At 49.3% G+C, this 26,716-nt stretch overlaps 1 protein-coding gene across 1 annotated transcript in view; it reads right to left on the reverse strand.

The window, feature by feature from the left end:
• Positions 1 to 23,838, reverse strand: part of GAS2L1 (growth arrest specific 2 like 1) — a 52,385-nt gene extending 28,547 nt beyond the window's left edge. Inside the window, exons 1-2 of the mRNA XM_079956552.1 lie at positions 21,010 to 23,838; positions 11,104 to 11,778 (exon numbers count right to left, since the gene is read on the reverse strand). Coding sequence (XP_079812678.1) covers positions 11,104 to 11,754 — 651 coding nt within the window. The 5' untranslated portion in view covers positions 11,755 to 11,778; positions 21,010 to 23,838. The remainder of the gene's footprint in view (positions 1 to 11,103; positions 11,779 to 21,009) is intronic.
• Between the last annotated feature and the right edge of the window lie 2,878 nt (positions 23,839 to 26,716).

A 26,716-nucleotide genomic window follows, 5' to 3' on the forward strand; every position in this document is an offset into this window, starting at 1 on the left:
GATCCTTTGCCTTCCTCTTGCCAAAGATTTAATAAACAAAATGCCACCATCGCAGCGGCCCATCTCTCGCCTAACACAGGCCAGACTCCCCGCTCTGATGCCCTCCAAATATTTAGGACTACAAATCCCATCAGCCCCAGCCAGCATGGGCAGTGAATCTATGGGAGTTGTAGTCCAGCGAGGCCGTCTAGGCTAGTACCCAGGCTAGTACCCCAGGGAAGTCACCTCAGCACTGCAGATGCAGCGGTTTGCCTTCACCCCTGGAGGCGCACTCCATTGTCTCTCCAGACAGATGGATGCCAAGAACTGTAAGGGCTAGGTGTCCCAGCTGTGGCTCAGAGGAAGGAAGGCGGTTCAGTAAAGCTCCAAGTAGGAGCCTGCGAGCATGCCAGCCTACAGCAGAGAGACCAGGCATGTCAGGGGTTAAATAACATGAGGTGGAATGTTATTAACTCCTGCCAGCTGCAGTACACCATCCTACCAGCTGCAGTGGTGGCGCTGTAGAGTCAACAGCGTCTTCCCCTTGCAGACAACTCTGGTTCTGCAGAGAGAAAAATGTTGGTTCTTGACCATCCTGACCTCCCTTAAGGCCCGACTACCTGAATCAAACATCATCCTGTTAATGATGAGATTAGCAAACATGACTTATATTAAATACCAGGAGGAAGCAATTTTACTATCAACACTGCAGAGCAAGCACTCCCTGGGCGCCAAAGGGAAGCTTAACCCCAATGCTAATTGTTGGTGGGGAGCTATTTCACGGAGATTACAGATTGGGAGGGAAGACTTAAAACTCCCTTCCCCGTGCCAGAATTCTTGATAACCACTCCTCCTCCTCCTGCCTCTAGGCACCTGGTGTTTACTTTTAAAAAACACATAATCTAATTGCTAATCACCTCATTATAAAGTCAAATGCAGGGAGGCCCTAAGGCTCTCTAGTTGAGAAAGGAGGTGATTTGGCAGGGGAGAAGATGTCTATATGCAGATCCAGAGACACAGCAGCAGAAAACTTTGCCCAAAGGAAAACCGCAGATATTTTAAGTCCAGCTGTGTATTTTTCCAACTGGGATCCAGGGTGAGAGGCGGTGAGGTGTAGTGGTTAGAGTGTTGGACAAAGAGCTGGCAGATCAGGGTTCAAATCCCCACTCAGGCATGAAGCTCACTGGATAACCCTAGGACATTCATAGTATCATAGGACTGTAGAATTGAAAGGGACCCTGTCTGAGGATCACCTAGTCCATGGGTAGGCAAACTAAGGCCTGGGGGCCAGATCCAGCCCAATCGCCTTCTAAATCCGGCCCGTGGACGGTCCAGGAATCAGTGTGTTTTTACATGAGTAGAATGTGCCCTTTTATTTAAAATGCATCTCTGGGTTATTTGTGGAGCAAAGGAATTCGTTCATTCCCACCCACCCCCCATATAGTCTGGCCCCCCCACAAGGTCTGAGGGACAATGGACCGGCCCCCTGCTGAAAAAGTTTGCTGACCCCGATGACGAAGCAGGAATATGCAGCTGTTCCCAACAGGAATCAAACCTGCAACCTTGACGTTACCTGCACCACACTCTAACCAACTGAGCTATCCAGCAGAGGTGGCAACTTGGCCCCAGGCTTTGGGTGCCCAATGGCACCCATGACATAATGGGACTTCATGATGTTATGACATTACATTGATGCTCCACAGTGGCGCTTCTGAGGCCTCCCAGGGCCTCTGACGTGATCTCTGAGGCCTCATGGAGCCTAGCAGGGCCTCCGACGTCTCCTCAGTGGTTGCATCAAGCCTCTGACGCGACTTTCGGTAGAAACCAGAAGTCGCATCAGAGTCTGCACTGCGGGTGCTAAGCACCCCACCCCCCAAATTGTGAGTGCCCGGGCCCCCAGTAGTTGGCGCCTATGTTATCCAGTCACTCTCAGCCTAGCCTACCTCACAGGGTTGTGGAGGGTAAAGGGCGACATATGCCATCTTGAGCTCCTTAGGGGCAAGGTGGAATATAACTGTAATAAATAAAATCTGGCTTCAAAACTACAGCTGAGAAATGGAAGAATGAGTTTGCCTCAACCCAAGAGGGATGTTGGCCCATCAACTTGGCTCTTTCTGCCAAACAGCAGGGTGCAAAGCACTATCTTCTCAAACTTTCCAGTTGCAGAGTAAACAAGACAGGGAACAAAAGCTACACACCCACCCACCCCAGAGCACCAGTTTGTGGAGTCCATTATTCAGTGTTTTTCTAGTCAAAGGGAGCCTGTCGGGTTGGAGTCATCAGTATGCAAGCGGCAACCCACCCCAAGAGGCTCCCCCTCAGACGGACAAGAGAGTCCTCCCCCTTCATGGAACTTGGAGGCTTCCCTGCCTTTGCAAAGTGGGCGCCTCACACCTTGCGGCAAGCAGACATTGCTACAAGTTTCCACTTGAGGAGCCGCAAAAAAACAAGGACGCTGCGTCTAAGAATAAAGTCAGCAATTTATCCAAAGGCATTCATTTCAGACTGCTGGGAGACGGAAAGGAAAGGAGAGAAAGTGCAAAGCTTCTCTACCGAATCCGAACCCCACCAGAAAATTATAGCCTGGCTAATCCACGGCTCCTGTAATGTTATAAATGAGAGACCTGGTCACAGAATGAGAGACCTGGACAGAACCGCAAGCACGGCCAATTCCAAAGTATTTTCTGCTCAAAAGACAGCTACGCAGCACACAGCAGATGCTTTGCAGTGGTGCAAAGCGGGACAGCCAAGGGGAGCTTTCTCAGGTCACTAGAGGCTCCCGTGTGCAGGCAGGGTTGGCCCTGATTCAAATATTAATCCGCTGATCATCCGTCTGATCCAAGAAAGAGTCACACGTCTGCCACGGACGCTTTCTTTCCCCTTCAACATCCCCCTCCGCCCTGCACACCTTTCAGTTACTACAATCAAAGGTGAGAGGGGACAGAAGCAGGAGCCGTGCATGGTTGTCCAGTCAAAGGAATGGAAAACACAATCTGCTGGATAGAACCTCCAGAGTCAGGGCAGTCTACCACTGGGGCCAGGCGCTGTGGGCAAACCAGAGGCTTAGACGCATCACTTTTTGCTCACATTGACACCATCCACAATACCAGTTTAAAAAGGCATGGTTCCCCACCCAATAATCCTTGGAGCTGTTTTTTGTTAAGAGTATTTTTAGGAGACCCACTGCCCCTCACAGAACTACAGTTCCCAGGGTGGTTTCACAATCCATCCCTCCTGATAGGGAACTCTGAGAATTGTGGCGTAATGGTTAAGAGTGTTGGGCTATGGCCTGGGAGACCAGGGTTCAAATCCCCACTCGGCCCTGAAGCTCACTGCGTGACCTTGGGCCAGCTACCATATCTTTGCCTAACGTACCTCACAGGGCTGTTGTGAGGGTGAAATTGCACCACCTTTTGGAAGATAAAGGTTGGTATATAACCGTACAACAACAATTGCAGCACTGAACTCCTAACAGTGCTCTGCATCCCTTGACAAAACTACAGCTCCCAGAATTCCTTGGGGTGGGGAAGTGTGGTCTCATGTTACTTTAAACGGATGGTGTGACTGTGGTCTGGTCAAACAGTTGACCCATCATCTTTTTAGCACCTAGTGGAGGCTCATGTCTCCAGATCTCTCCAGATCTCATTACAATATGCAGAACACCCCAGGCTTTGACGTCATGCCAGGGTTATTCCTCCCTCCCTCTCATTTTGTTTAGCATCTTAGCCTGATTAAGGGTTCCGGAAAACTTCTAAGTCATGCTCACTATTTGTGACATTTGAGCCGCTCCTAATAAAGGCACTGGCCCTACAGCAGAGCTTGGGATTTTATTCCCCCGCACCCCACATGGACCACTATGGTGAGAGCTGCTTTTTGTCATCCTAACCATAAACACCAGTAAGAACATAAAGGAGCCTGCTGGATTAAGCCAATGGCCCATCTAGTCCAGCATCTTGTTCTCACAGAGGCCGGGAGGCACCAATAAGCAGGACCAGGGATGAGAGCCCTCTCCTGCAGCAACAGATATTCGAAAGCATTGCTGCCTCCAACCATGGAGGCAGAGCGCAGCCATCATGGCTCGTCAAGTTGGTGGCAACCGATGCCTCCTGTGGCAGAGAGTTCCATAGTTTAACTGTCCCCAATCTTCCAACGTTCAGCTTCATTGGATGTGCATCGGTTCCAGGGACAGGAGAGAGGGAGAAAATTGCTTTCTATCTTGTTGCCTCTTACTCGCCTTTTCTCTTAAGCTAAAAAGTCCCAGACGCCGCAACCTTTCCCTGTGAGGGAGTTGCTCCACCCCCTTGATCCTTTGGGCTGCTTTTTCTGAATCTTTTCTACCTCTACAATATCCGTTTTGAGGCGAGGCAACCAGAACTGTACAGGTTTTCGGTGGGGAGGGGTTCTAGCAATGGACAAGCTTCTGGGCACAGAGTTGGTCCCTGTCGAAAATCAGGGGTGGAAGGAGATGTTCTTGGGGTCCAGCTCCTATCAGCCCAAGCCAGCATGGCTGTTGGATAAGGATGATGTTGTTCCATAAATTATGGAGGGCTGCCTTGGAAATACCATATTTTTTGCTCTATAAGACTCACTTTTTCCCTCCTAAAAAGTAAGGGGAAATGCATGTGCGTCTTATGGAGTGAATGCAGGCTGCGCAGCTATCCCAGAAGCCAGAACAGCAAGAGGGATTGCTGCTTTCACTGGCTTCTGAGATTCAGAATATATTTTTTTTCTTGTTTTCCTCCTCCAAAAACTAGGTGTGTCTTGTGGTCTGGTGCATCTTATAGAGTAAAAAATACGGTAAACCCTCCTCAGCCAGGGGAGCCCTCCACAGAAACCAGATTTGAGGGATTCTGAGAGAAGGGCCTTCTGTCATCTACTGACAAGCCCTTGTAGGCTTCCTGACTTTCCTGAACTCTCTCGTTCATTCAAAGAGCACTGCCTCGATAGAGCATCCTCTGTGCTCCTTTGAGATCCAGAGTCATAATATTTGTCCACCTCAGAAATAACCCAGCAGCAAAATGAATGGCGCTGTTATTCCCAAGGTTATGTGCCAAACTGTTAGCGAGGTGTTTTCCTGCGTCAGTGTTTCGGGAGGGTGTTTATTAAAAAGCCAAAGTGTCAACAGTAACAAAACACAGCTTCACTGTTAAGGCACGTAATATTTCACGCTTTCAAAGCAGCAACTTTCCTTAAGATTCAAAGTCAACAAAGCAGGATAAACTCACTAAACCATTTTTTTAAAAAAATGTTTTTGGCCAATTCATTGTACACTGTAGTGTTTAGAACTCGGCCAGTTTACAAAGTGGTGAGGAAGATGGTTCTCACCTTCCAGAATGCTCCTTTAATGCTCCCGGCTCAAGAAACATTAAGAGGTCTCAGAGTTAACAGCATGAGAGTGAATCAGAGCAATTCACCTGACAGCGACCCGCCAATTGTTTCTATAGGAGGCTATCGAATGTGCTTCACTGCACAGAGACTCATACTCTGATGAATTGTTTCAGCAGGTGAAAAGCCAATTTAACATGGAAGTGCAGCGGTCCACAGATACTGGCTTGCCTGAGCAGCCAGACATTACTGTGGTCCTTGCTAACCCTTCTCCAGGTCCTCTGCGCTTATATCATAGGATTTGTGGAAGCGGGGGTCCCTGCAGCCACGCAGATCCCACGAATCTCTCGCGGGGGATTTCAGAGCTCAGTGTAACACAGAGATCTTCTCACTCCTCACCGAATCTGTCGAGCATATCTGTGAGCCTGGGAGAAAAAACTCACGTCACGCTGAACTTTGGAGTGGAAGCCAGTTATTTTCATGCACCAAAGCTCAGCGTGCCGTAAGATCTCTTCGCCCAGGTTTTCTGCAGTTTACAACAGCCCAGGGAAGGGGATCTCTGTGTTGCTGAGGATTCTGCTGAGAAGATCTGCAGAGGCTCAGAGAGGCATATTTAGCAGGATAGGCAAAGAGCAAAATTGGTCTCCATCAGGTCACAGGAGCTGGGACTGCAGAACCTCTAGTCCAGGCATGGTCAAACCTAGCCCTCCAGCTGTCTTGGGACTACAACTCCCATCATCCCTAGCTAACAGGACCAGTGGTCAGGGATGATGGGAATTGTAGTCCCAAAACAGCTGGAGGGCCAAGTTTGGCCATGCCTGCTCTAGTCTTTCACTCCCCCAGGATTTTTTTCTCAGACTGGGGGCCATATTCCCTCTGGGAAACCTTCCAGGGGCCACATGCCAGTAAGGTAGGTGGAGCAATGGATGTGGGCTAGATTATCTTGTTCACAAGCTCACACACCCCTCTGTGTCCCTCTAGCCAGGCAAACAAGAGACATGATGGGTTTTTGAGGGCACTTTCCAGGCAGGTAAAGACACACCTGGGGCATGAAGCAGGGTCAGGAAAAGGTGTGGCCTGGGGAGAATTTCAGGGGCCAGATAGACAGGACTGTTTCACTCCTGGCCTGAGGTTGCCTGCATCTCCTTTAAGGAAAAAAAATATATGTTTATGTACTTACATATAGTTCTGCAATAGATCTATTCAAAATTTTCAGTATATTTATATACTGTAATATTTTTGGAATGTTGAATTTTTAAAATTATCTGCAAGATGTGTGTGTGTGCACATGTGTATGCGTGTATTTACTTGAATTTTTTTGACAACTGTATCGATGAACTCATAAACTATACAGTTGTACCATACAGTTGTACCTTGGTTTTCGAACAGCTTAGTTTCCGAACGTTTTGGCTCCTGAACGCTGCAAACCCAGAAGTGATTGTTCTGGTTTGCGAACTATTTTTGGAAGTCAAACGTCCAATGGGGCTTCCACAGCTTCCATTTGAGTGCAGGAAGCTCCTGCAGCCAATCAGAAGCTGCACTTTGGTTTTCAAACGTCTTGGAAGTCGAACGGACTTCTGGAACGGATTCCGTTTGACTTCCAGGGTATGAATGTATTTGTAAATAAACAGTATAATAAAGAAAGGCGGGAGTCTCCTGCGGGATAGTCTTTCCACATGTATGTCCTTCGATCTGAGGAACTAGTACTGTGGCAAGTGCCAAGCAATACCTGTTCCACACAGGTAGGAAATTGTTCTTTTAATGTGGCAGCACTTTGGAACTCCTTGCCGATTGAAATCAGGCAGGCATGTTCACTGTATTATTATTTTTTGGTGCCCACTCAGAATGCTTAGGCAAGCCTATTCAAGGCACATCAACGCTGACGTTTGTTAATCTCTTTTTACTAATAATTTTATCTTAAATTGTTTTTATTGATGCTTTTAATATTTCCTGCAAACTGCCTAGAAGTTTTCCCCAAACCAAACAGTGCATAAATATTATTAAATAAAATAAAATAAATTCTATGTCTCTTAAAATAAATAAATAAAATTCCCCTGCATTGCAAAGGGGTGGACCAGATGATCTCCTTGTGTTCCTTTCCGGCTTCAGTTATGCAATTCCGTAAAAATGTTGAATGAAAGCTTAGCTTTTCTTGAAGATGGGTTTCAGATCCTTAGTGGGGATTTCCCGGCACCACAGCTCTTGTCTGACACTCTAACCACTAGACCACATCGACTCGATTACGATGCCAACCATTGGCGGGAAAGATGGTTAGGGGGAAAGCTGCAGATTGGATAAAGGAACTCCGAAGATGAGTTGTGTGCAAAGGGAGACCAAAAGCAAATGAATAAACAGTGTTCTGTTTAGGGAAATGGCATGCAAAGGAGAATCCCGTATTGACAGCTGCCAAATATTTTTAAAAGGAGGGTTGAAACAACAAGAGGAATTTTCCCATATCCACTGAAGCAAGCCGCAAATAGCCTGCAGATCTAAATCACACAAGAGCCCAAAGCCTAACCTTGCCAAGCAGGGCAGCTTGGTTAATCCTCAACTGGGCATTTCAGTTCAAAGAGGACAGCAATACCAAGCCCAAACACAGCCAACAGCCCTGCGCTGTCTTCCCTTCATTGGCTCACTTCATAAACACCTTCAGCCTGATCAGCTGTCAATTAATCGGACCATTTCTTGCTGTCCCTCAAAGGTCGGAATCATCCTAACTAGAGAGACAATGGAGCGTGCCTTCAGGGGTGAAGTCAAACCGTTGCGGTGGAGACCAAAGTCACATCCCTGGGATGCAAGCCTGGGCAGCATGTATGGAGGTCCTGGGTTGCCCAGACGACAAGACCCGCCTCTCAGCCTCGCTGATGTGATCCAGCTTGGCAGCAAGGCATCCTCCAACCGTCTTAGGGACTCCACTTTGGATTTGTGCAATGTTTACTCCTTAAAAAGGTAAAGGTACCCCTGCCCGTACGGGCCAGTCTTGACAGACTCTGGGGTTGTGCGCCCATCTCACTTAAGAGGCCAGGGGCCAGCGCTGTCCGGAGACACTTCCGGGTCACGTGGCCAGCGTGACATCGCTGCTCTGGCGAGCCAGAGCCGCACACGGAAACGCCGTTTACCTTCCCGCTGGTAAGCGGTCCCTATTTATCTACTTGCACCCGGAGGTGCTTTCGAACTGCTAGGTTGGCAGGCGCTGGGACCGAGCAGCGGGAGCGCACCCCGCCGCAGGGATTCGAACCGCCGACCTTTCGATCGGCAAGCCCTAGGCACTGAGGCTTTAACCCACAGCGCCACCTGCGTCCCTTTGTTTACTCCTTAGGCTTAGCCTTTTCTTTTCCTGAAGATATCCCACAAGGCAGGGGAGATTTAAGACCAGAGTTTCCCTTCTCCTAAATGGGCTCCCTTCCCAAGTTGATGAGCCCCATCTGCCCCTCACTTCTCTCTGCAGCATGCGCAGAGACCGCCTTCCTGACCATTGGACCCAGTATTGGTCTCGTCCGGAAATCCCTAACTCACCGAGGGTTTGAGATCCATTGGCAACCCTCACTTGGTTTAGCCGCAGTTACAGGTAGGTAGTCGTGTTGGTCTGCCGTAGTCAAAACAAAATTAATTCCTTCCAGTAGCACCTTAGAGACCAAGTAAGTTTGTTATTGGTATGAGCTTTCGTGTGCATGCACACTTCTTCAGTATCTGAAGAAGCATGCATGCACACGAAAGCTCATACCAATAACAAACTTACTTGGTCTCTAAGATGCTACTGAAGGGATGCAGGTGGTGCTGTGGTCTAAACCACAGAGCCTAGGACTTGCCGATCGGAAGGTCGGCGGTTCGAATCCCTGCGATGGGGTGAGCACCCGTTATTCGGTCCCAGTTCCTGCTAACCTAGCAGTTCAAAATCACATCAAGTGCAAATAGATAAATAGGTACCACTCCGGCGGGAAGGTAAACAGTGTTTCTGTGTGGCTGCTCTGGTTCACCAGAAGCAGCTTAGTCATGTTGGCCACATGATCCGGAAGCTGCGGACAAATGTCGGCTTCCTCGGCCTATAGAGCGAGATGAGCGCAGCAACCCCAGTTGTCCATGACTGGACCTAATGGTCAAGGGTACCTTTACCTTTAAGGTGCTACTGGAAGGAATTTTTTAAATTTTGGTTTAGCCAGCAGTCAAACCCCTTTTCTAGGGTGTGGCGGCTGCTGCAAGCTGACAGGTTCTAGGAGCCGCAGCTGAGAGCTGTGGACAAAGGACCCCAGAAGGAGCATGATGTGTCCCCCAGCAGAGGTACTACCCCTCCTCTAACATCCCAGACACCCCCCTCAAATGTAGACCGAGAACACTGAGGGCTGTGCATACATAGGAAGCTGCCTTAAAACGAGTCAGACAATCTGGGTATTCTGCTCAGGGCTGCCTACACTGACTGGCAGCAGCTCTCCAGGGTTTCGGGCAAAGAGTCTCTCCCAGCCCTACCTAGAGATGCCACCAGCGATTGTAGGATTTCTTCTATGCAAAGCAGATGCTTTGCCACTGAACCATTGATCCATCTAGCTCAGTATTGTCTGCACTGACCGGCAGCAGCTTGCCTGGGTTTCCGACAGGGGACATTCCTTATCCTTCCTGGTAGTTCTGGGAAATGAACCTCAGTCCTTCTGTGCAAAGCAAACACACTAATCACTGAGCTTCGACTTTGCAGAACACAGAAAGGATGCAAAATGCAGCTCCAGCCACAGAATTCTGCTGAATGAAAAAGCTCAGCTTTACTTTAAAAGCAAACCAACAAGATTCTAGACCTCATGGCTGCAAAAATGTGCTTGAAAGCAGGCGCCTGCCAAAGATGTAGTAACTGAAGGAGCTGCAGAATGAGACTGATCCTGGTCATGAAGTGTAGTAGCTTCTGTGCCTTTGCCCTTCACCATGACTATCAAAGCAGAATTAAATTCTGCAAAACGATGCCATGCAAATGGGTAACGTACCCAGGTTGCAGAATTCTGTTCTACCTAGCGCAGAATTTAGACTGAAACCTTCACTTAAGCACAGAATCCTGAAACCCAGTGGACAGAGCAGCTTTCCCCAACCTGGTGCCCTCCAGATGTTTTAGACCATAGCTCCCATTAGCCCCAGCTAGCATGACTAGTGGTGACTGGTGATGGAAGCTGACAGTGCAAAACATATGGACGGCACCAAGTTGGAGGAGGAAACTTCTGGCTCAGTGTTAGAAAACCAGATGCATAAGCTAGGTGCCAAATGACATATTAACTCTCAGTTATAGTCGCCACAACGGAATGTCTTTTCACTTTCCAGTGCAACAGTTCTATGACCTCAACTACATTGCTTGGCTGTAGCTCGCTCTTACAACAAGTCACTTGCAGGAAGGAGAAACACACACAATGGAAATGGACAAGGCATTAACGAGGGACTAAGACAGAGGTTTTTAAACTGTGGTTGCCAACCTTGGCGCCCAGAAATCTCAACATAGTTGTAACTGGACCTGCGCCAATAGCAAAAATTTCCCTGGGGAATTGCTGGAAATTTCTTAACCAGGTTGGATGCTGTTCATTTATTAACTTGGATTTTTTTCCCCCAGAAGGGGGTTATATCTGTGTTGTGGCTGTTTGTTACCCGCTGGGATAGAAATATTTTAAAATAACGACATAAACAAACATTTTCATGACTCAATAAATATGCTGACGCAATTGCTAGCCAGCCTTCCAGAATTACAGCCAAGAGATGGGTTCAGTGTGTAAAAAGAGACACGTTTTAAATAAATAAAGAGGATGCCAGCCCAGCAGGACAGAAGAGACTCACCAGCTCATCCAGGTTCTTGAGGTCACACAAAGTTATCCTCTGGCTTCTGCTCGGGTAAACAGGAGACTTGGGCCCCAGGACTTCGCTCGCCTCCTCCGTCTCCAGCTCGCCATAGGCCACCTGGTCTCTCATCTCCTCCTCGATCTCCTCCTCCATTTGGATGAGCATGGGAGCCAGCATCCCAAATTTGGAGCCCTTCCTGGCCACCTCCAGGAGACAAAGGACGAAGTTCTTCTCGTTCTTCTTCAGCACCAGGTCGTTGGTCTCAAACATCACGACATCCTGGATGCCCAGCTCCTGGCGGCACCACTGAATGAAGTTGGAGATGTTGTCCCTAGCGATGAAGGAGCCCGGCATGACATTCTTGGCCTGGAAGACCACCTCCTTCTGTGGGATCCTCATGCGAGACGCCGCCTCCGGGTGCAGCTGCTGGAACTCCAGCGCAATGCGGTTGACGTTGTTGGCGTGCTGGCAGAGGTCGTAGCCGGTTTCCAGGACATCCATGAAGTTCTCCACTTGGACGTCGAGGTCATAGAGGGTGTTGAGCCACTCGGCGAGGTCCTCCTTCATGGCGTAGAGATACTCCTCGCTGGAGCGGAAGGGGCGGATGCTCTTGGAAGCCGCCGATTGGATGTTGCTCTGGTCAGCCATCTTGCATACTCCCACAACTCATCACTGGCAGGGGAGAAAATCAGGAGATACCACAATTTACAGCACACACAGAGAGAAAGTGACCCTTGACAGCAGGGGCAGGGTCTTAAATCACCCACTTTACATTCACAGAATTGCCACTAGAAGGGAGCCCAAGGGCCAACCCGCTGCAAGGCAGGAACAAGTGTTGCCAGATGCTGACATAACTGGAATCTATCCTTGTTGGGAAACTTGTAAGCAGGACCTGAGTGCGACACCATTCTCTCCCTGCTTGCGGTTTCTGAGCACAATTCAAAGTGTTGGTGCTGACCTTTAAAGCCCAGTATACCTCTGGGAGTGTCTCCACCCCCATCGTTCAGCCCAGACACTGAGGTCCAGCACCAAGGGCCTTCTGCCGGTTCCCTCACTGCAAAAAGCGAAGTTACAGAGAACCAGGCAGAGGGCCTTCTCGGTGGTGGCACCCACCCTGTGGAACACCCTCCAATCAGATGCCAAGGAAATAAACAACTACCTGACTTTTAGAGGACATCTGAAGGCAGCCCTGTTTAGGGAGGATTTTAATGTTTGATAGTGTTTTTAATATTCTATTGGCAGCTGCCCAGAGTGGCTGGGGAAACCCAGCCAGATGGGCGGGGTATAAATAAATAATAATTATTATTATTCCCTATTTTTTCTGGGGAGACGCAGGGGTATGCATACCCCTAAACATTTTGTGAAACTAAGTTTGGCCTCATTGAGGGGCAGTATTTCTATATGAGTAGGAAAATGAGAGTACCCCTAAACATTTTTTTTAAAGAAAAAAAGCACTGATTATTCCCAGCCACTGATATCCAGAGGCACATTGTCTCTGACAGTGGAGCTAAAACATAGCATAGGAACAGTGTTAGAAACTCAGATATATAAGCTAGGTGCCAAATGTCACCTTAAACCTAGGTTGCAGTCGCCACAACGGACTGTCAGTTCGCTAGGTGGTTGGACTAAATGATCATCGGGGATCCCGTTCAACACTACAACTCTATGATCTCAGCTACATTGCTTGACAGTAGCTTACAGCAATTCACTTTGGACTGGCAAGAAGGAGAAACGCACACAGCGGAAATAGAAATGGTATTAACGATGGACTAAGGCAGAGGGACGTGGGTGGCGCTGTGGGTTAAACCACAGAGCCTAGGACTTGCCGATCAGAAGGTCAGCAGTTCGAATCCCCGCGAAGGGGTGAGCTCCCGTTGCTCGGTCCCAGCTCCTGCCAACCTAGCAGTTCGAAAGCACATCAAAGTGCAAATAGATAAATAGGTATCGCTCTGGCGGGAAGGTAAATGGCATTTCCATGTGCTGCTCTGGTTCACCAGAAGCAGCTTAGTCATGCTGGCCACGTGACCCAGAAGCTGTACGCTGGCTCCCTCGGCCAGTAAAGCGAGATGAGTGCTGCAACCCCAGAGTTGGCCGCAACTGAACCTAATGGTCAGGGCTCTCTTTACCTTTAAAGCAGATACAGTGGTACCTCAGGTTAATAACTTAATTCATTCTGGAGGTCCATTCTTAACGTGAAACCGTTCTTAACCCGAGGTACCACTTTAGCTAATGGGGCCTCCTGCCGCTGCCACACGATTTCTGTTCTCATCCTGAAGCAAAGTTCTTAACCCGAGGTAATATTTCTGGGTTAGCGGAGTCTGTAACCCAAAGCGTCTGTAACTTGAAGCATCTGTAACCTGAGCTACTACAGTGGTGCCTCGCAAGACGAAATTAATCTGTTCCGCGAGTCTCTTCGTCTTGCGGTTTTTTCATCTTGCGAAGCACGGCTATTAGCGGATTAGCGGATTAGCGCTATTAGCGGCTTAGCGGTTTAGCGGCTATTAGCAGCTTAGAAAAAGGGGGGGAGGAAAAAAACTCGCAAGAACTCGCAAGACGTTTCGTCTTGCGAAGCAAGCCCATAGGGAAATTCGTCTTGCGAAGCACCTCAAAAGACGGAAAACTCTTTCGTCTAGTGAGTTTTTCGTCTTGCCAGGCATTCGTCTTGCGGGGCACCACTGTACTGTAAATCTCAGCGTAGTTGCAATTGAACCTGCACCAGTAGCAAAACACACCTGGGGAATTTCTAACACTGCATAGGGACATCAGAACAGTCCTGCTGGATCAAGTCAGTGGCCCATCTAGTCCAGCAACCTGATCTCATACTGGCCAAACAGATACCTCTTCTGGGAAGTCCACAAGCAGGACCTGAGCATAACTGCCCTCTCCCCACCTGCTATTTCCAGCAACTGGCATTCAGAGGCACACTGCAAAACTCAACACACACACACAGAGTAGCCTTATCCTACACAGATTAGCGTAAGCCTTTAAAGCCGCCCCAATTGGTGGCGCAGCTTTTCAAAACTTTTGTTATTAAATCTGTATGCCGCCCTTCGTCTGTAAGATCTCAGGGCAGTTCACAACATAAAATTACAATACAGTGGTACCTCAGGTTACAGACGCTTCAGGTTACAGACTCCCCTAACCCAGAAATAGTACCTCGGGGTAAGAACTTTGCTTTAGGATAAGAATAGAAATCGCGCAGCGGCAGCGGGAGGCCCCATTAACAAAAGTGGTTGATAAAGGTAAAGGGAACCCTAACCATTAGGTCCATTCGTGGCCGACTCTGGGGTTGCGGCGCTCATCTCGCTCTATAGGCCGAGGGCGCCGGCGTTTGTCTGCAAACAGCTTCCAGGTCATGTGGCCAGCATGACTGCTTCTGGCAAACCAGAGCAGCGCACGGAAATGCCGTTTACCTTCCCGCCGGAGCAGTACCTATTTATCTACTTGCACTTTGACATGCTTTCGAACTGCTAGGTTGGCAGCAACAGGGACCAAGCAACGGGAGGTCACCCCCTCACGGGGATTCGAACCGCCGAGCTTCTGATCAGCAAGTCCTAGGCTCTGTGGTTTAACCCACAGTGCCACCTGCGTCCCTAGCTAAAGTGGTGCTTCAGGTTAAGAACAGTTTCAGGTTAAGAACGGACCTCCGGAACGAATTAAGTACTTAACCCAAGGTACCACTGTATATTAAAAAAAAATAAAAATAAAAAAGGACAAAAACCAATAATTCCCCCTACAAACAACACATTTCAAAGGGCATTGGATGTTCCGTTAGCCCAAGGCCTGGCTGAAGAGGAACCTTTCCATCTGGCGCCGAAAGATGTATAATGAAGGCACCAGTTGAAACTCCCTGGGGAGAGCGTTCCACAAATGGGGAGCCACTGCAGAGCTTCAAATATCGTGGTCCGCAATCTGGTTGAAAACCTCTCAGCTGAGTTGTTTTGGGGGTGGGTCAGTCTGCACAAATAGGAGTTGAGGGGTCAGGGGGGTTTCCATGGAGGCCCTGGAGGGGGGTGTTGCTGGTTCAGGTGCCAACCAACCAACCAACCAGGCACTGAGCCACCTCTTCGCTCAGTGCTTTTCAGGTGCCTAAACAAACTTCTTTCTGGCTCAAGTCCCTTTGCTGGTAAGGATGACTCATCCCACGTATTCAGGGGCAAAGTTCCGATTCAGAGCCTGTGAACTTCAGGGAGGGACAGGGAAGCAGGGAATCTCTTTGTACTGTACTCATCTCCTTCCTTTCTCTCTCTCTCTCTCTTGCTCTCATTATTCACAGTGGCCTAATCCTGTGGGGGGTGGGGAGTAACAGTACAGAACCTGACCCACCCATTAAATGGGCTTCAGTCTGAGAAGAGTTTAGTTTTCTGCCGTTAACAGCAGTTCAGGGAGGCTCAGCCCTGTGATCGGCGACAGCAAAAGCATGGGTGCATCAGAGTATATGCAAAGTGCCCTTCCACAAACAGCTCCCAGGCGTTTGGCAGAGGAGGGTACCGTTGGCAGGTGTGCTTGAAATTTAATGAGGTTGCAGTTGGCAAAGAGGGATGTCTAGTTGCCATTGGGGGGGGCAAGACTGTGGCTCTAAAGCAGTGTTTCCCAACCTTGTGCCTCCAGCTGTTTTTGGACTACAATTCCCATCATCCCTTGCCACTGGTCTTGCTAGTCAGGGATGATGGGAGTTGTAGTTCAAAAACAGCTGGAGGCACAAGGTTGGGAAACACTGCTCTAAAGGACTGGCTGCGATTGATTCTCAGTTAAACATCTGGCTAGTTCAGATGACAACCTTGAGCTGGGTTAAGAGCTTTGAGAACTTAAAGAAGAAAAGTCACTTGATCCAGGGACAGTCCACATATATATACTGGCCTATCCTGACCTCTTTTTCTTAATGGTGAGTGTTCCTGCTCAGGATGCTCAGAGAAAGCAATTTGGTTGCAGAAATTCATTCTGACCGAAGAGATAAAATATAACTGGTCGAATTCTACAGAATGGTGTATTAGTGTGTGAAAACAGTCCAGATCCAAAGATCCCCATATGGAGAAGATATCAGATGCCATCCTGGCTCCAAGGTATCTTCACTTGGTTGCAAGTGGTCAAAAGCCAGGTGATTTAGCTGTGATTCCTGAATTGTAGAAGGTTGGAATAGATGACCCTTCAAACGCTCCAATTCATAGCTGTCAATTTTTCCCTTTTCTTGCGAGGAATCCTATTCAGAATAAGGGAATTTCCCTTTTAAAAAGGGAAAAGTTGACAGCTATGTTCAAATTCTATGATTCTACTATCCATCCCCAAGTTTACATCCAGTCCCAACTCGTTCATCAGTGGTTTCCCTCCACGAGATGCAGCTGGGATGCCTTCAGCTTGGAAAGGGAGCCATGCAGCTGTTGTCAACCTGGTGGCTTCCAGATATGGTTGGACTACAACTCCCATCAGTCCCAGCCAGCCAGCTGATGGGAGGTGTAGTCCGACAGATTCTGCAGAGTGCCAAGTTGAAAAGGCCGCTGCTAGGGAGCTCGCAATGCAGAATGAAAGGCACTGTTTTGGCATTGTGAGGCGGTGTGGCACAGTGGTTAGAGCGCTGGGCTAGGGGGACCTGGGAGACCCGGGTTCAAATCCCCACTCGGCCACGTGAAGCTCAGCAGGGATGACCTTGAGCCAGTCACCACCTCTCAAGCTAACCTACACTGCAGGGTTGTTTTGAAGATGAAATGGGGAGAGGTTTGTGCACCACCTTGAGCTCCTTAAAGAGAAAGTGGGATAAAAATGCAATCAATCAATCAATGAATCATGGTATTATTTATACCCTGGCTAGTGAATCAGGTTCAACAGCACACAAGGATCTGGGTTCAGATCACCACCTGAACCCCATGGCCTCTCTCTCAACCAATCGTTGAGAGGATAAAATGGGGAAAAACCTCTGAGGTCTTTGGGGAAAAGAACAAAGGCCCCACCTGCGATATAACATTTAAAGCAATGTCATATCGCTTTAAACAGCCATGGCTTCCCCTCCCCCAAAGTATCCTGGGAAATGTTGTTCCTTGAGGGTGCTGATAGCCAGGAGAGACCCGCTCTCAGAGCTACAATTCCCAGAGTTCCATGGGAAGAATTCCCAGCATTCTTTGGGGGAAGCCGTGACTATTTAAAGTCATATGATACTGAGATGTACAGAGAGCAGGTGGGGCCAAACTTACAACGGAAATAAGGCTGTAAGAAGTAGCTGCTGGAATAACTCAAGGTCTACCTGGTCCAGCCTCCTGCTTCTGACAGCGGCTAGCCGGATGCCTCTAGGAGCCCAGATCTTCCATGCAACACAGCTGGCATGCAGATAAATAGTTCACTGGGGTTGAAAGTCTTAACTGCAGTAGCTGAAAGTGATCAATAAACTTGCCCTCCATCAATTTGCCCAATCCCTTTCTCGAGCTCCCTGTGCTACTGGCCATGACCACATCCCGTGGTACGGAATTCTGTGTGTTAGATTTATTACTGTATTTAAAGTAAAGGTAAAGGGACCCCTGACCATTAGGTCCAGTCGTGACCGACTCTTGGGTTGCGGCGCTCATCTCGCTTTATTGGCTGAGGGAGCCGGCGTACAGCTTCCAGGTCATGTGGCCAGCATGACTAAGCCATTTCTGGCGAACCAGAGCAGCGCACGGAAACGCCGTTTACCTTCTTGCCAGAGTGGCACCTATTTATCTACTTGCACTTTGACGTGCTTTCGAACTGCTAGGTGGGCAGGAGCAGGGACCGAGCAATGGGAGCTCACCCCATTGCGGGGATTCGAACTACCGATGGTTGGCAAGTCCTAGGCTCTGTGGTTTAACCCACAGCGCCACCCACATCCCTTCATTACCGTATTTACTCAGATTTAATGACCACCTTGGGGGGGGGGGAGAAATTTAAGTTGTACATTAGGTTCAATGGCACATTTACATTCTCAGTAGTGGCACCCACCCTGTGGAATGCCCTCCCACCAGATGTCAAAGAGAAAAACAACTACAAGACTTTTAAAAGACATCTGAAGGCAGCCCTGTTTAGGGAAGCTTTTAATGTTTAATAGAGTATTGTATTTTAATATTATGTTGGAAGCTGTCCAGCGTGGCTGGGGAAACCTAGCCAGATAGATGGGTATAAATAAATTATTATTATTATTATTATTATTATTATTATTATTATTGGCCAGCAAATACTTTTTTTTTTTGGTTTCAAGGTTCTGAAAATCGATGTGCGCTTTAAGCTTCGATGGCGCGTTAGACTCGTGTAAATACAGTATCTATCAGTGATGTAAGGGACGCAGGTGGCGCTGTGGGTTAAAGCCTCAGTGCCTAGGACTTGCCGATGGAAAGGTCGGCGGTTCGAATCCCTGCGGTGGGGTGCGCTCCCGCTGCTCGGTCCCAGCGCCTGCCAACCTAGCAGTTCGAAAGCACCTCCGGGTGCAAGTAGATAAATAGGGACCGCTTACCAGCGGGAAGGTAAACGGCGTTTCCGTGTGCGGCTCTGGCTCGCCAGAGCAGCGATGTCACGCTGGCCACGTGACCCGGAAGTGTCTCCGGACAGCGCTGGCCCCTGGCCTCTTAAGTGAGATGGGCGCACAACCCCAGAGTCTGTCAAGACTGGCCCGTACGGGCAGGGGTACCTTTACCTTTACCTTTTTATCAGTGATGTAGCCTAAAGGGGAACCCAGACATTGGCTCTGAAGGTAAGGAAGACAAGGACGGGGTTAGAGCATCTTGCGTGGGGAAGGTCCCAGGTTCATTCTCCAGCTTCTCCAGGTGGAGCTTGGGAATGCCTCTTGCCTGAAAGCCTGGACAGTCACTGCCTATCACTGTAGACAATACTGAGCTAGATAGACCAGACTTGGCATCATTATTTATTACCCCTATCTTACAAGGATCTCAAGGTGGTGTACGTGGTTTCCTCCTCCCCGTTTCATTATTACAACAACCCTGTGAGGTAGGTTAAGCTAAGAGATGGTGTGACTGGTCCAAGGTCACCCAGTGAGCTTCATAGCTGAGCGGAGATTTGAACCCTGGTCTTCCAGGTCTTAGTTCAACACTCTAACCATTACATCACACCAGCAAAATAAACATCACTGTGTCCCTAGAATAACTGTGATTACCTTTACAGCCCTCTAAGACAGCCAGGTGGGTAACAGACCTATATGTTAAAAACTTGGACTGCTCCAATTATAAAAGCAGAAGTCAGACCGAGATCAAAACAGGTGTGTTTCATTTCCCACAACCATTTCTTTCTCTGCTGCAGCTTGGAACTTAAGAGGAGGAGGAGCACAGATAGATAAACTGGAGGGATAGGGCACTTTCACCCTAAAAAATCAAAGCCACATTCTAACTCCTTTTGAATGAAACTGGTTAGAACGTTAAAAGCTGCCTTGTACAAAGTCAGACAGCTGGCCCATCCAGTTCAGTATTGTCTGTACCCCCTCAAAACAAGATAAATGCTAGTCCTTGTTATTAAGGTGCTAGTCCTCATGTTTGAAAAAGCAGAGCTGAATTAAATAGGAAGCTGCCAGTCAGGCCATTAGTCCACATAGCTCAGTATTATCTACACTGATTGACAGCAGCTCTCCTGGGTTTTTGGTATCTATCCTCTCTCCCAGCCCAAACAGGAGATGCCACTGGGGGTTAAACCAGGGACCTTCTGGCTGCAAAGCAGATAGATGCTCTAACCACTTTTATCAGAAAAAAGAATAAATCAAAACAGGAATTTGTTTCTAAATGGGAGGTTTTTAAAGAATATCTGAAAAATAAATATAGTAGTTTAAATTCTCTTGCAGCATTCGAGGAACTTCAGTAATAGTTGCAAGGTAGATATAAGAAATTAAATTTAATGAGAATAAGTTTAATTATGAAAAAAATGTGTATTGGCAATAAGTAATATGAAATCGAAATACGGTATGGAATAGACTTGGGTCTTTAGTGCTAAGACCAATAGATGTTTTATTGTTTGCTAAGAAAATTATGTGTCTATGGTTATTTTTGTAATTTGTGTGTAATTTGGTATTTGTGTTTTTTGTTTGTTTGTTTTTCTTGTAGTATAAATAAAAAACTTTTTTAAAAAAGATGCTCTAACCACTGAACTACCCATCTCTTGCTCCTATCATGACTTAATTGAGTGGGTGGGCAGGTGCAATGACCCTGCAGCACCTGAGAGACACAATGACTCAGTATTAAGTTCTCAAACCTGTCATATGAGAAGGAAAGACAATACCACTCTGGGGAAGAATCTGAGATGCAACTTGAGGACTCATGATAAGGCAAGAACAAATTAGATACAATTGGGAGTGGGAGGAATTTTGTGATTGTTTGTGTGATCACACTCACACAGCTTAGCCATTTGGGTTGAGACACACAATTTCATATTTCATTCATCAAGTGCTGGATGAGCCACCACAGACAAACCTTGAATACCCATCTCCTCAACCCCCCCATGCCACGCTTCTGGGGGTTCACACGTGCAAGCTTATCAGTCGAGCATCCACGGAAGGCTTGAGCACGTGAATGGGACACCATCCCAGGCAAACTTCTACACCCCTCCCACCCACGCGACGCTTTCCAGCGGAACCTGTTCACGGGTTCGGGAGCTTCCACACGGATCACGACGGCTCAGCGCAGGGCAACCGAATGCGCCGAGCCCTCGAGAAAAAAAAAGCCACCGCGTTCGAGGCAGAGAGAAGAAAGTGTGACCGGCGAGGGTGACGCCGCCGCCCCACCCCCATCCTGTTCACACATGCAAGTCATCACTTGATGCGGCAGCCTTCCACCGCGCGGCCCGCGCGTCTGAACCTGGCCCAGCCATCCTAATCCGTGCAGATGCCGCCCGCGCGTCCAACAGCTAGCCCCCAACCCCAACCCCAACCCCGCAAAGAAACCATATCCTATCATATAAACTCACCCGGATCACCATGACGGAGCGGAGTCTTGCTTCTCTCCCCGGATCTGGGCGGGACGGGGAAGACACTCCCCGCGCGGATACACAAACCCAACGTGGACTTTTTTTTTCCCCCGGGGAGGGAGAGGGAAGGAAGGGCGTCGTTCACCCCTCCCCGTCCTTCAAACACCAGCCACGCGTCATCGCACCCGGGTTCTCTCTCTCCTTTCCCTTTCCCACGTGCGCCTTTCCCTCGCCGGGAACTTTTTTTCCCGTTTTTGCGCGCGCGGCCAAGGGCGCACGGAGAGAATTCAAAGAGAAGAGAGGGAAGCAGCAGCAGCCTCGGCGACCTGTCTCCAGAGGGGAGGGACAAGCAATCGAGGCTTGGTTGGGATGGGGGTGGGGGTCGTCGTCTCCGTTTGGCCGGCCCCCCTCGAGGAAGCGGGAACCTCTCCAAGGCGCAGCGCGCCGTCGGTGGAGGGAAAAGAGCCGCGCAGCAGCAAAGCCGGGAGGAGGAGGAGGTGGAGGCGCCGCCTGCCGCAGGATCCGATCCGAGCCTGCTAATCGCTTGCGGGGAATTAAGCGGCTCAAAGAGGCAAAGGAAGAGGTGGAGCCGCTGGCCCGGCCGGGAGGAAGCTGGAGAGAGGAGCGCGCCTGGGCGCGGCGAGGTTGGGTAGGTGCGCCCTGGCTGGCTACCCGCCTCCGGGGCTCAGTGCCTCCATGACCCCTCCAGCGGCGATGGGAGAGATCGGGGGGTCTGGAGCAGCCCCGGCTGGCCTGCTCCTGCTTCTCCGCCGCCTCCTTCCCGTTGCCGGCGCCTTGATCTCATCCGGATCAGGGACGAAACACGCCTATCCTTCGCTACTGCTGCTCCTCGTCGGGTCACTGCTTCATTTCTCCAGGGAGAGAGAGAGGAGAGGAGAGGTGCCGGGGATTGCCAAGCGCGCGTGACGCAAAGGGCCTGCCCACCCGCAGGCTGAGCTCCGCATGGCGGGGGCGGAGGGAGGCGCTCTGCACATGCTTAGGAGGCGCTCGCTCTTTCCGAAGAAGGACCCGGCTACTGGATCGAGGCCACAAGGGCCCCTCTAGAGTGGCCAAGCAGATGCGTCAATGAGAAGCACTCAAAGCAGGACCGGGGCACAAGAGCGCTCTCCCCTCCTGCTGTTTCCAGGGGGTGGAAGCGTCGCTGCCTCGAGGGCTTCCGAGATACCCTGGGGTGAAGTCCCGCTTCACCTTCTTGGGAGTCCCTCTCTTACGTTCTTGGGGTTTTTTTTGGGGAGGTAGCAAGGGGGAATAATAAGGATTTCCTCCACCAGCAGCCCCAAATTCTATAGTAAGAGAAATTGGGGGCCAAGCCAACTGGGGAAATGGTGGGTCTCTAACCATAGAGCTCAGGTATTTAGGAGCAGGCTGGCTCTGCCCATAGGGAGGAAAAGCACTCTGTGCAAGCTCAGAAGCCCTTGCTGAGAGTTGAAGGGATGGTATCCTGGTTTGGATCTGCCGTCGGGGAGGGTGCTGTAAATTGCCGGGGATTTCCTGCTTTCCCAACATTGCGCTTTGAATTTCTAGAACAGAAGATTCACGAAGGGGGAAAGGTTGAGGAAAGAGCACTCTGCACATGCCCAGTGGTTATGGCATTACCATTATTTCTTTTAAATACAGTCGAGCATTGGAGTTCTTATCTGATCTTTATGCTTTTCCTTGTTTTGTTTTACTGGGTAAGTCACTCTGAAGCCACCAACTTAGATGGCTTTGAAAGAGGATTAAGCAGATTGATGGGCAGGAAGGCTATCAATGGCGGGCTCTGCCTCCACAGTTAGAGTCAGTAATCCTTCTGAGCTGGAAACTGCAGGAGGAGAGAGGGCTCTTGTGCTTGGATCCCGCTTGCAGGTTTCCCACAGGCATCTGTCGGACCACTGTGAGAACAGGACACTGGACTAGATAGGCCATTGGCCTGATCCAGCAAAGCTATCCTTGAGTGCAAAAATGCAACTGATAAATCATCTTCATTGATGCAGCCAACTCCTGGTTTAAATGAGAGGATTGCAGCTCCCGTGAAATTTCTGCTTTTATGGCTTAAATCAGCCTTGCCAACCTGGTGCCCTCCAAATGCTTCAGAGACAGGCTCCCGTCACCTCCCAGCTGTGCTGGAGGCCCCCAGAAATGAGGAATCCTGATTTAAGTGTGCTCCACTGCAGCAACCTAGCATTGCAGATTGTCCTCCCAGCTGAGGCCTGGTTCAGGGGCGCAAGTCTGCAGGGCTCTGTGCCGGGTTCTCTGTTCCTCTTTGAATCAGGAAGGGGGTGGAGGGCTCTTGTGCTTCCCAATTGCTATGGGAACTCCCTGGGTTTTTTTCCCCTCGCCCTCTGAGAAACACACAGGCGGAAGAAAGAGAAACAAGGGTTGCTAAGCGGGGTGGGGGTGGCGGGGATAAGAAAAACATACATCCTCTTTTATTTTCTGCTTGGAATTTGGAAAAGACCCAAATAGGCCTCGAAAGCCACTGCGCCGGGTGTTAAAGAGACAGCAACCTTTTATTTCGCTGCCAAAGGCCTGGTTGACATGTGTAAAGGGTGCCCTGCATTCTTCTTGGAGGGGATGCCTGTAGCTCCGTGGTTTGAGCATCTGTTTTGCATGCAGAAGGTCACAGGTTCAATCCCTGGAGCCTCTTGGGAGGTCTGGGAAAGACTCAGGCATCCTGCCGAAATCAGTCCCATGTTCCGTATCCTGAGGACTAAAGTCTTCCTTTATTTTTAAGGGAAGGGTCCTAGCTTGATGGTAGAACATCTGCTCTGTGTGCAGAAGGGCACAGTTTCAATTCCCAGCATCTCTAGGCGCAGCTGGGGGAGAAGGACCAAAAAAAACCCCAATCCAAGCAAGCAATACAGAGGCAGGTGGACCAAGGGTCTGAGTCATTATATTGAAGCTTCCTATGCTGCTGCTCCCCTTCATGGATCACTGCCTTGCCGTGGCGAAGGGGCTTGAATAACTCAGAGAAGCTATGAGCTATGCCGAGCAGGGCACCCAAGATGGACAGGTCATAGTGGAGAATTTTGACCAAACATGATCCACCTGGAGCAGGAACCGGCAAGCCACTCCAGTATCCCTGCCAAGAAAACTCCATGGACAAAGACAACAGGCATATAAAAGTTATGACGCTGGAAGATGAGCCCCTCAGGTCGGAAGGCGTCCAACATGCTACTGGGGAAGAGCGGAGGACAAGTACAAGTAGATTCAGAGCTGATGAAGCGGCTGGGCCAAAGCCGAAAGGACGCTCAGTTGCGGATATGCCTGGAAGCGAAAGGAAAGTCCAATGCTGTAAAGAAAAATACTTAGGATAGGAACGTGGAATGTAAGAACCATGAACCTGGGTAAGTTGGATGTGGTCAAAAATGAGATGGCAAGAATAAATATTGACATCCTGGGCATCAGTGAACTAAAATGGACAAATTCAGTTCGGATGACCACCATATCTACTACTGTGGGCAAGAATCCCATAAAAGAAATGGAGTGGCCCTCATAGTCAACAAAAGAGTGGCAAAAGCTGTACTGCGATGCAATCTCAAAACAACAAAATGTTTCTGCTGAATCAGCCCATATTCTGAATCCCAAGGACTAGAATCTTACTTTAAGGATCAAGCTCAGTGGTAGAACATATGCTTGGCATGCAGAAGGTCCCAGGTTCAATCCCATGTAGGTCTGAGAAGCTCTTTCTTGAAACCCTGGAGAGCCTCTGGCAATGAGTGCAGGCAGTGCTGAGCTAGGTGGACCAATGGCCAGACTCCGTGTCCGGCAGCCTCCTCTGCTCCTATTTATTTATTTCTAATAAAAGTATTTATAAATCGCCCTTTTAGAAAACAGCAGGGCAGCAGGAGAACATTTTAAAAAAATCATTAAGAGCAGTACAGAACAATCATTAAAATGACTGGCTGTTCAAGGAGGTTTTTGAATGCAGAGAGGCCTGTCGGAATAAAGAAAACTTTCTTTCCTTTCTTTTTTTTTTTTTTTGGTTGGGTTTCTGCATTTATCATCTTCCAGGCAGGCAGATATTCAGCAGGTGGGGAGGATTTCCTTTTAATGATGTTGTCGGAATGTTTGCGGTTGCTGATAGCTTCCGTTTGATCATTGTAAGAATGGATTGCTTTGAAGTCATTTCCACACCAGGGGAAGTCATTTAAAGGCCCCCAATTTCCACCCCCTTTATTGTGCTTGACCTGCCCAACCAAAGGTGGCAACTCTACCTGAAGCATCTCTGCTGGAAGAGTCTTCCACAGCATGGAACTGGTACTGGCAGTTTGCCGGATTCCTGGATGAGGCCTGCTGAGCATCTCTTACCGTATTTTTCGATCTATAGGACGCACCAGACGATAAGATGCGCCTAGTTTGGGGGGGTGGAAACAAGAAAAAAAAAATTCTGAATCCCAGAATCCAGAACAGCAAGAGGGATCTGGCTTCTGGGATAGCCTCTTGCTGTTCTGGCTTCTGGGATAGCCGCTGAAGCCTCTCCCTGGCAGCGGGATGAAGGCTCCCCCTGCCTGGAAGAGGCTGTGTGTGGGTAAGCTGCCCTCTGTACCTTCCCCCACCTCCCGCAAGAACCATGCGCTCTTTAAAGGGAGTGCGGTTCTTGGGGGCTTTTCTGGGAGGTGGGGGAAGGGACAGAGCCCCCCACTTCCCACAAGAGCCGCGCGAAGCCTCCGCAGGGCAGCGGGGAGCCTTTGTCCCGCTGCTCAACAGAGACTTTGCGGGGCTATCCAAAAGCCAGAATAGCTAGAGGGAGACAGCGCTCCCTCTAGCTGTTCTAGCTTCGTGCGAAGCCTCCGCAGGGCACGGGGAGCATTCATCCCCGTGTCCTGCGGAGGCTTCAGGGACAGTCCGCAAAGCCTCTGTCTTCATCCCACTGCCCTCCAGAGGCTTCACGGGCTGCTCCAGAAGCCAGGACAGCGAGACGGAGCGCTGCGCAGCGCTCTGTCTCGCTGTTTTAGCTTCAGGCTTAGCTGCGCAAAGCCTCCGGAGGGCCCCGCTGCCCTGCGGAGGCATTGCGCAGCTAAGCCAAAAGCTAGAACAGCGAGATGGAGCGCCGCGCCGCGCTCCCTCTCCCTGCTCTGGCTTAGCCACGCAATCTGCATTCGCTCCATAAGACGCACACACATTTTCCTTTACTTTTTAGGAGGGAAAAAGTGTGTCTTATAGAGTGAAAAATATGGTAACATGGGGGAGGCCAACTAGCTGTGCTTCTCCAGAGGATCTCAGTGATGGAGCTGAGACATGAGGTGTCAGGCGGTCCTTAATGTATCCTGAACCCAAGTTGTTCAGGGCTTTGTGTAGCAACACAACATCTTTGAATCTGGCAGGGTAAGAGATGAGCAACACGTGGCCTTTTCGCTGCTCATTAAAAGCTGATTTAGGTTAGGGGAAGTCCATAGTTGCTCAAGCAACACACTCACAGGACCCAAGAATGTCACACACAATGCCAGGGGGCTCGCTCACCCGCCTACATGAACTGTGCCACAACCACCTGCCAACGATGCCCTTCTGGATTTCTCACACAGGCAAAGAAGCCCGTCTCTATGCTAAAGAAGAAATGCTGCCATCGTGATGCCGTTGTACAAATTTATGGCACGGCCACATTTCGCCTGCAAATCTCACAATATAAAAATGCAATGTAAAATTACAAAATATATGAACAAAAAAAGCACAAACCCATAACCCTCCTCCAGAGGTAAGAGTTGGA

The sequence above is a fragment of the Podarcis cretensis genome (assembly GCF_951804945.1).
Source record: "Podarcis cretensis genome assembly, chromosome: 16".
NCBI lineage: Eukaryota > Metazoa > Chordata > Lepidosauria > Squamata > Lacertidae > Podarcis > Podarcis cretensis.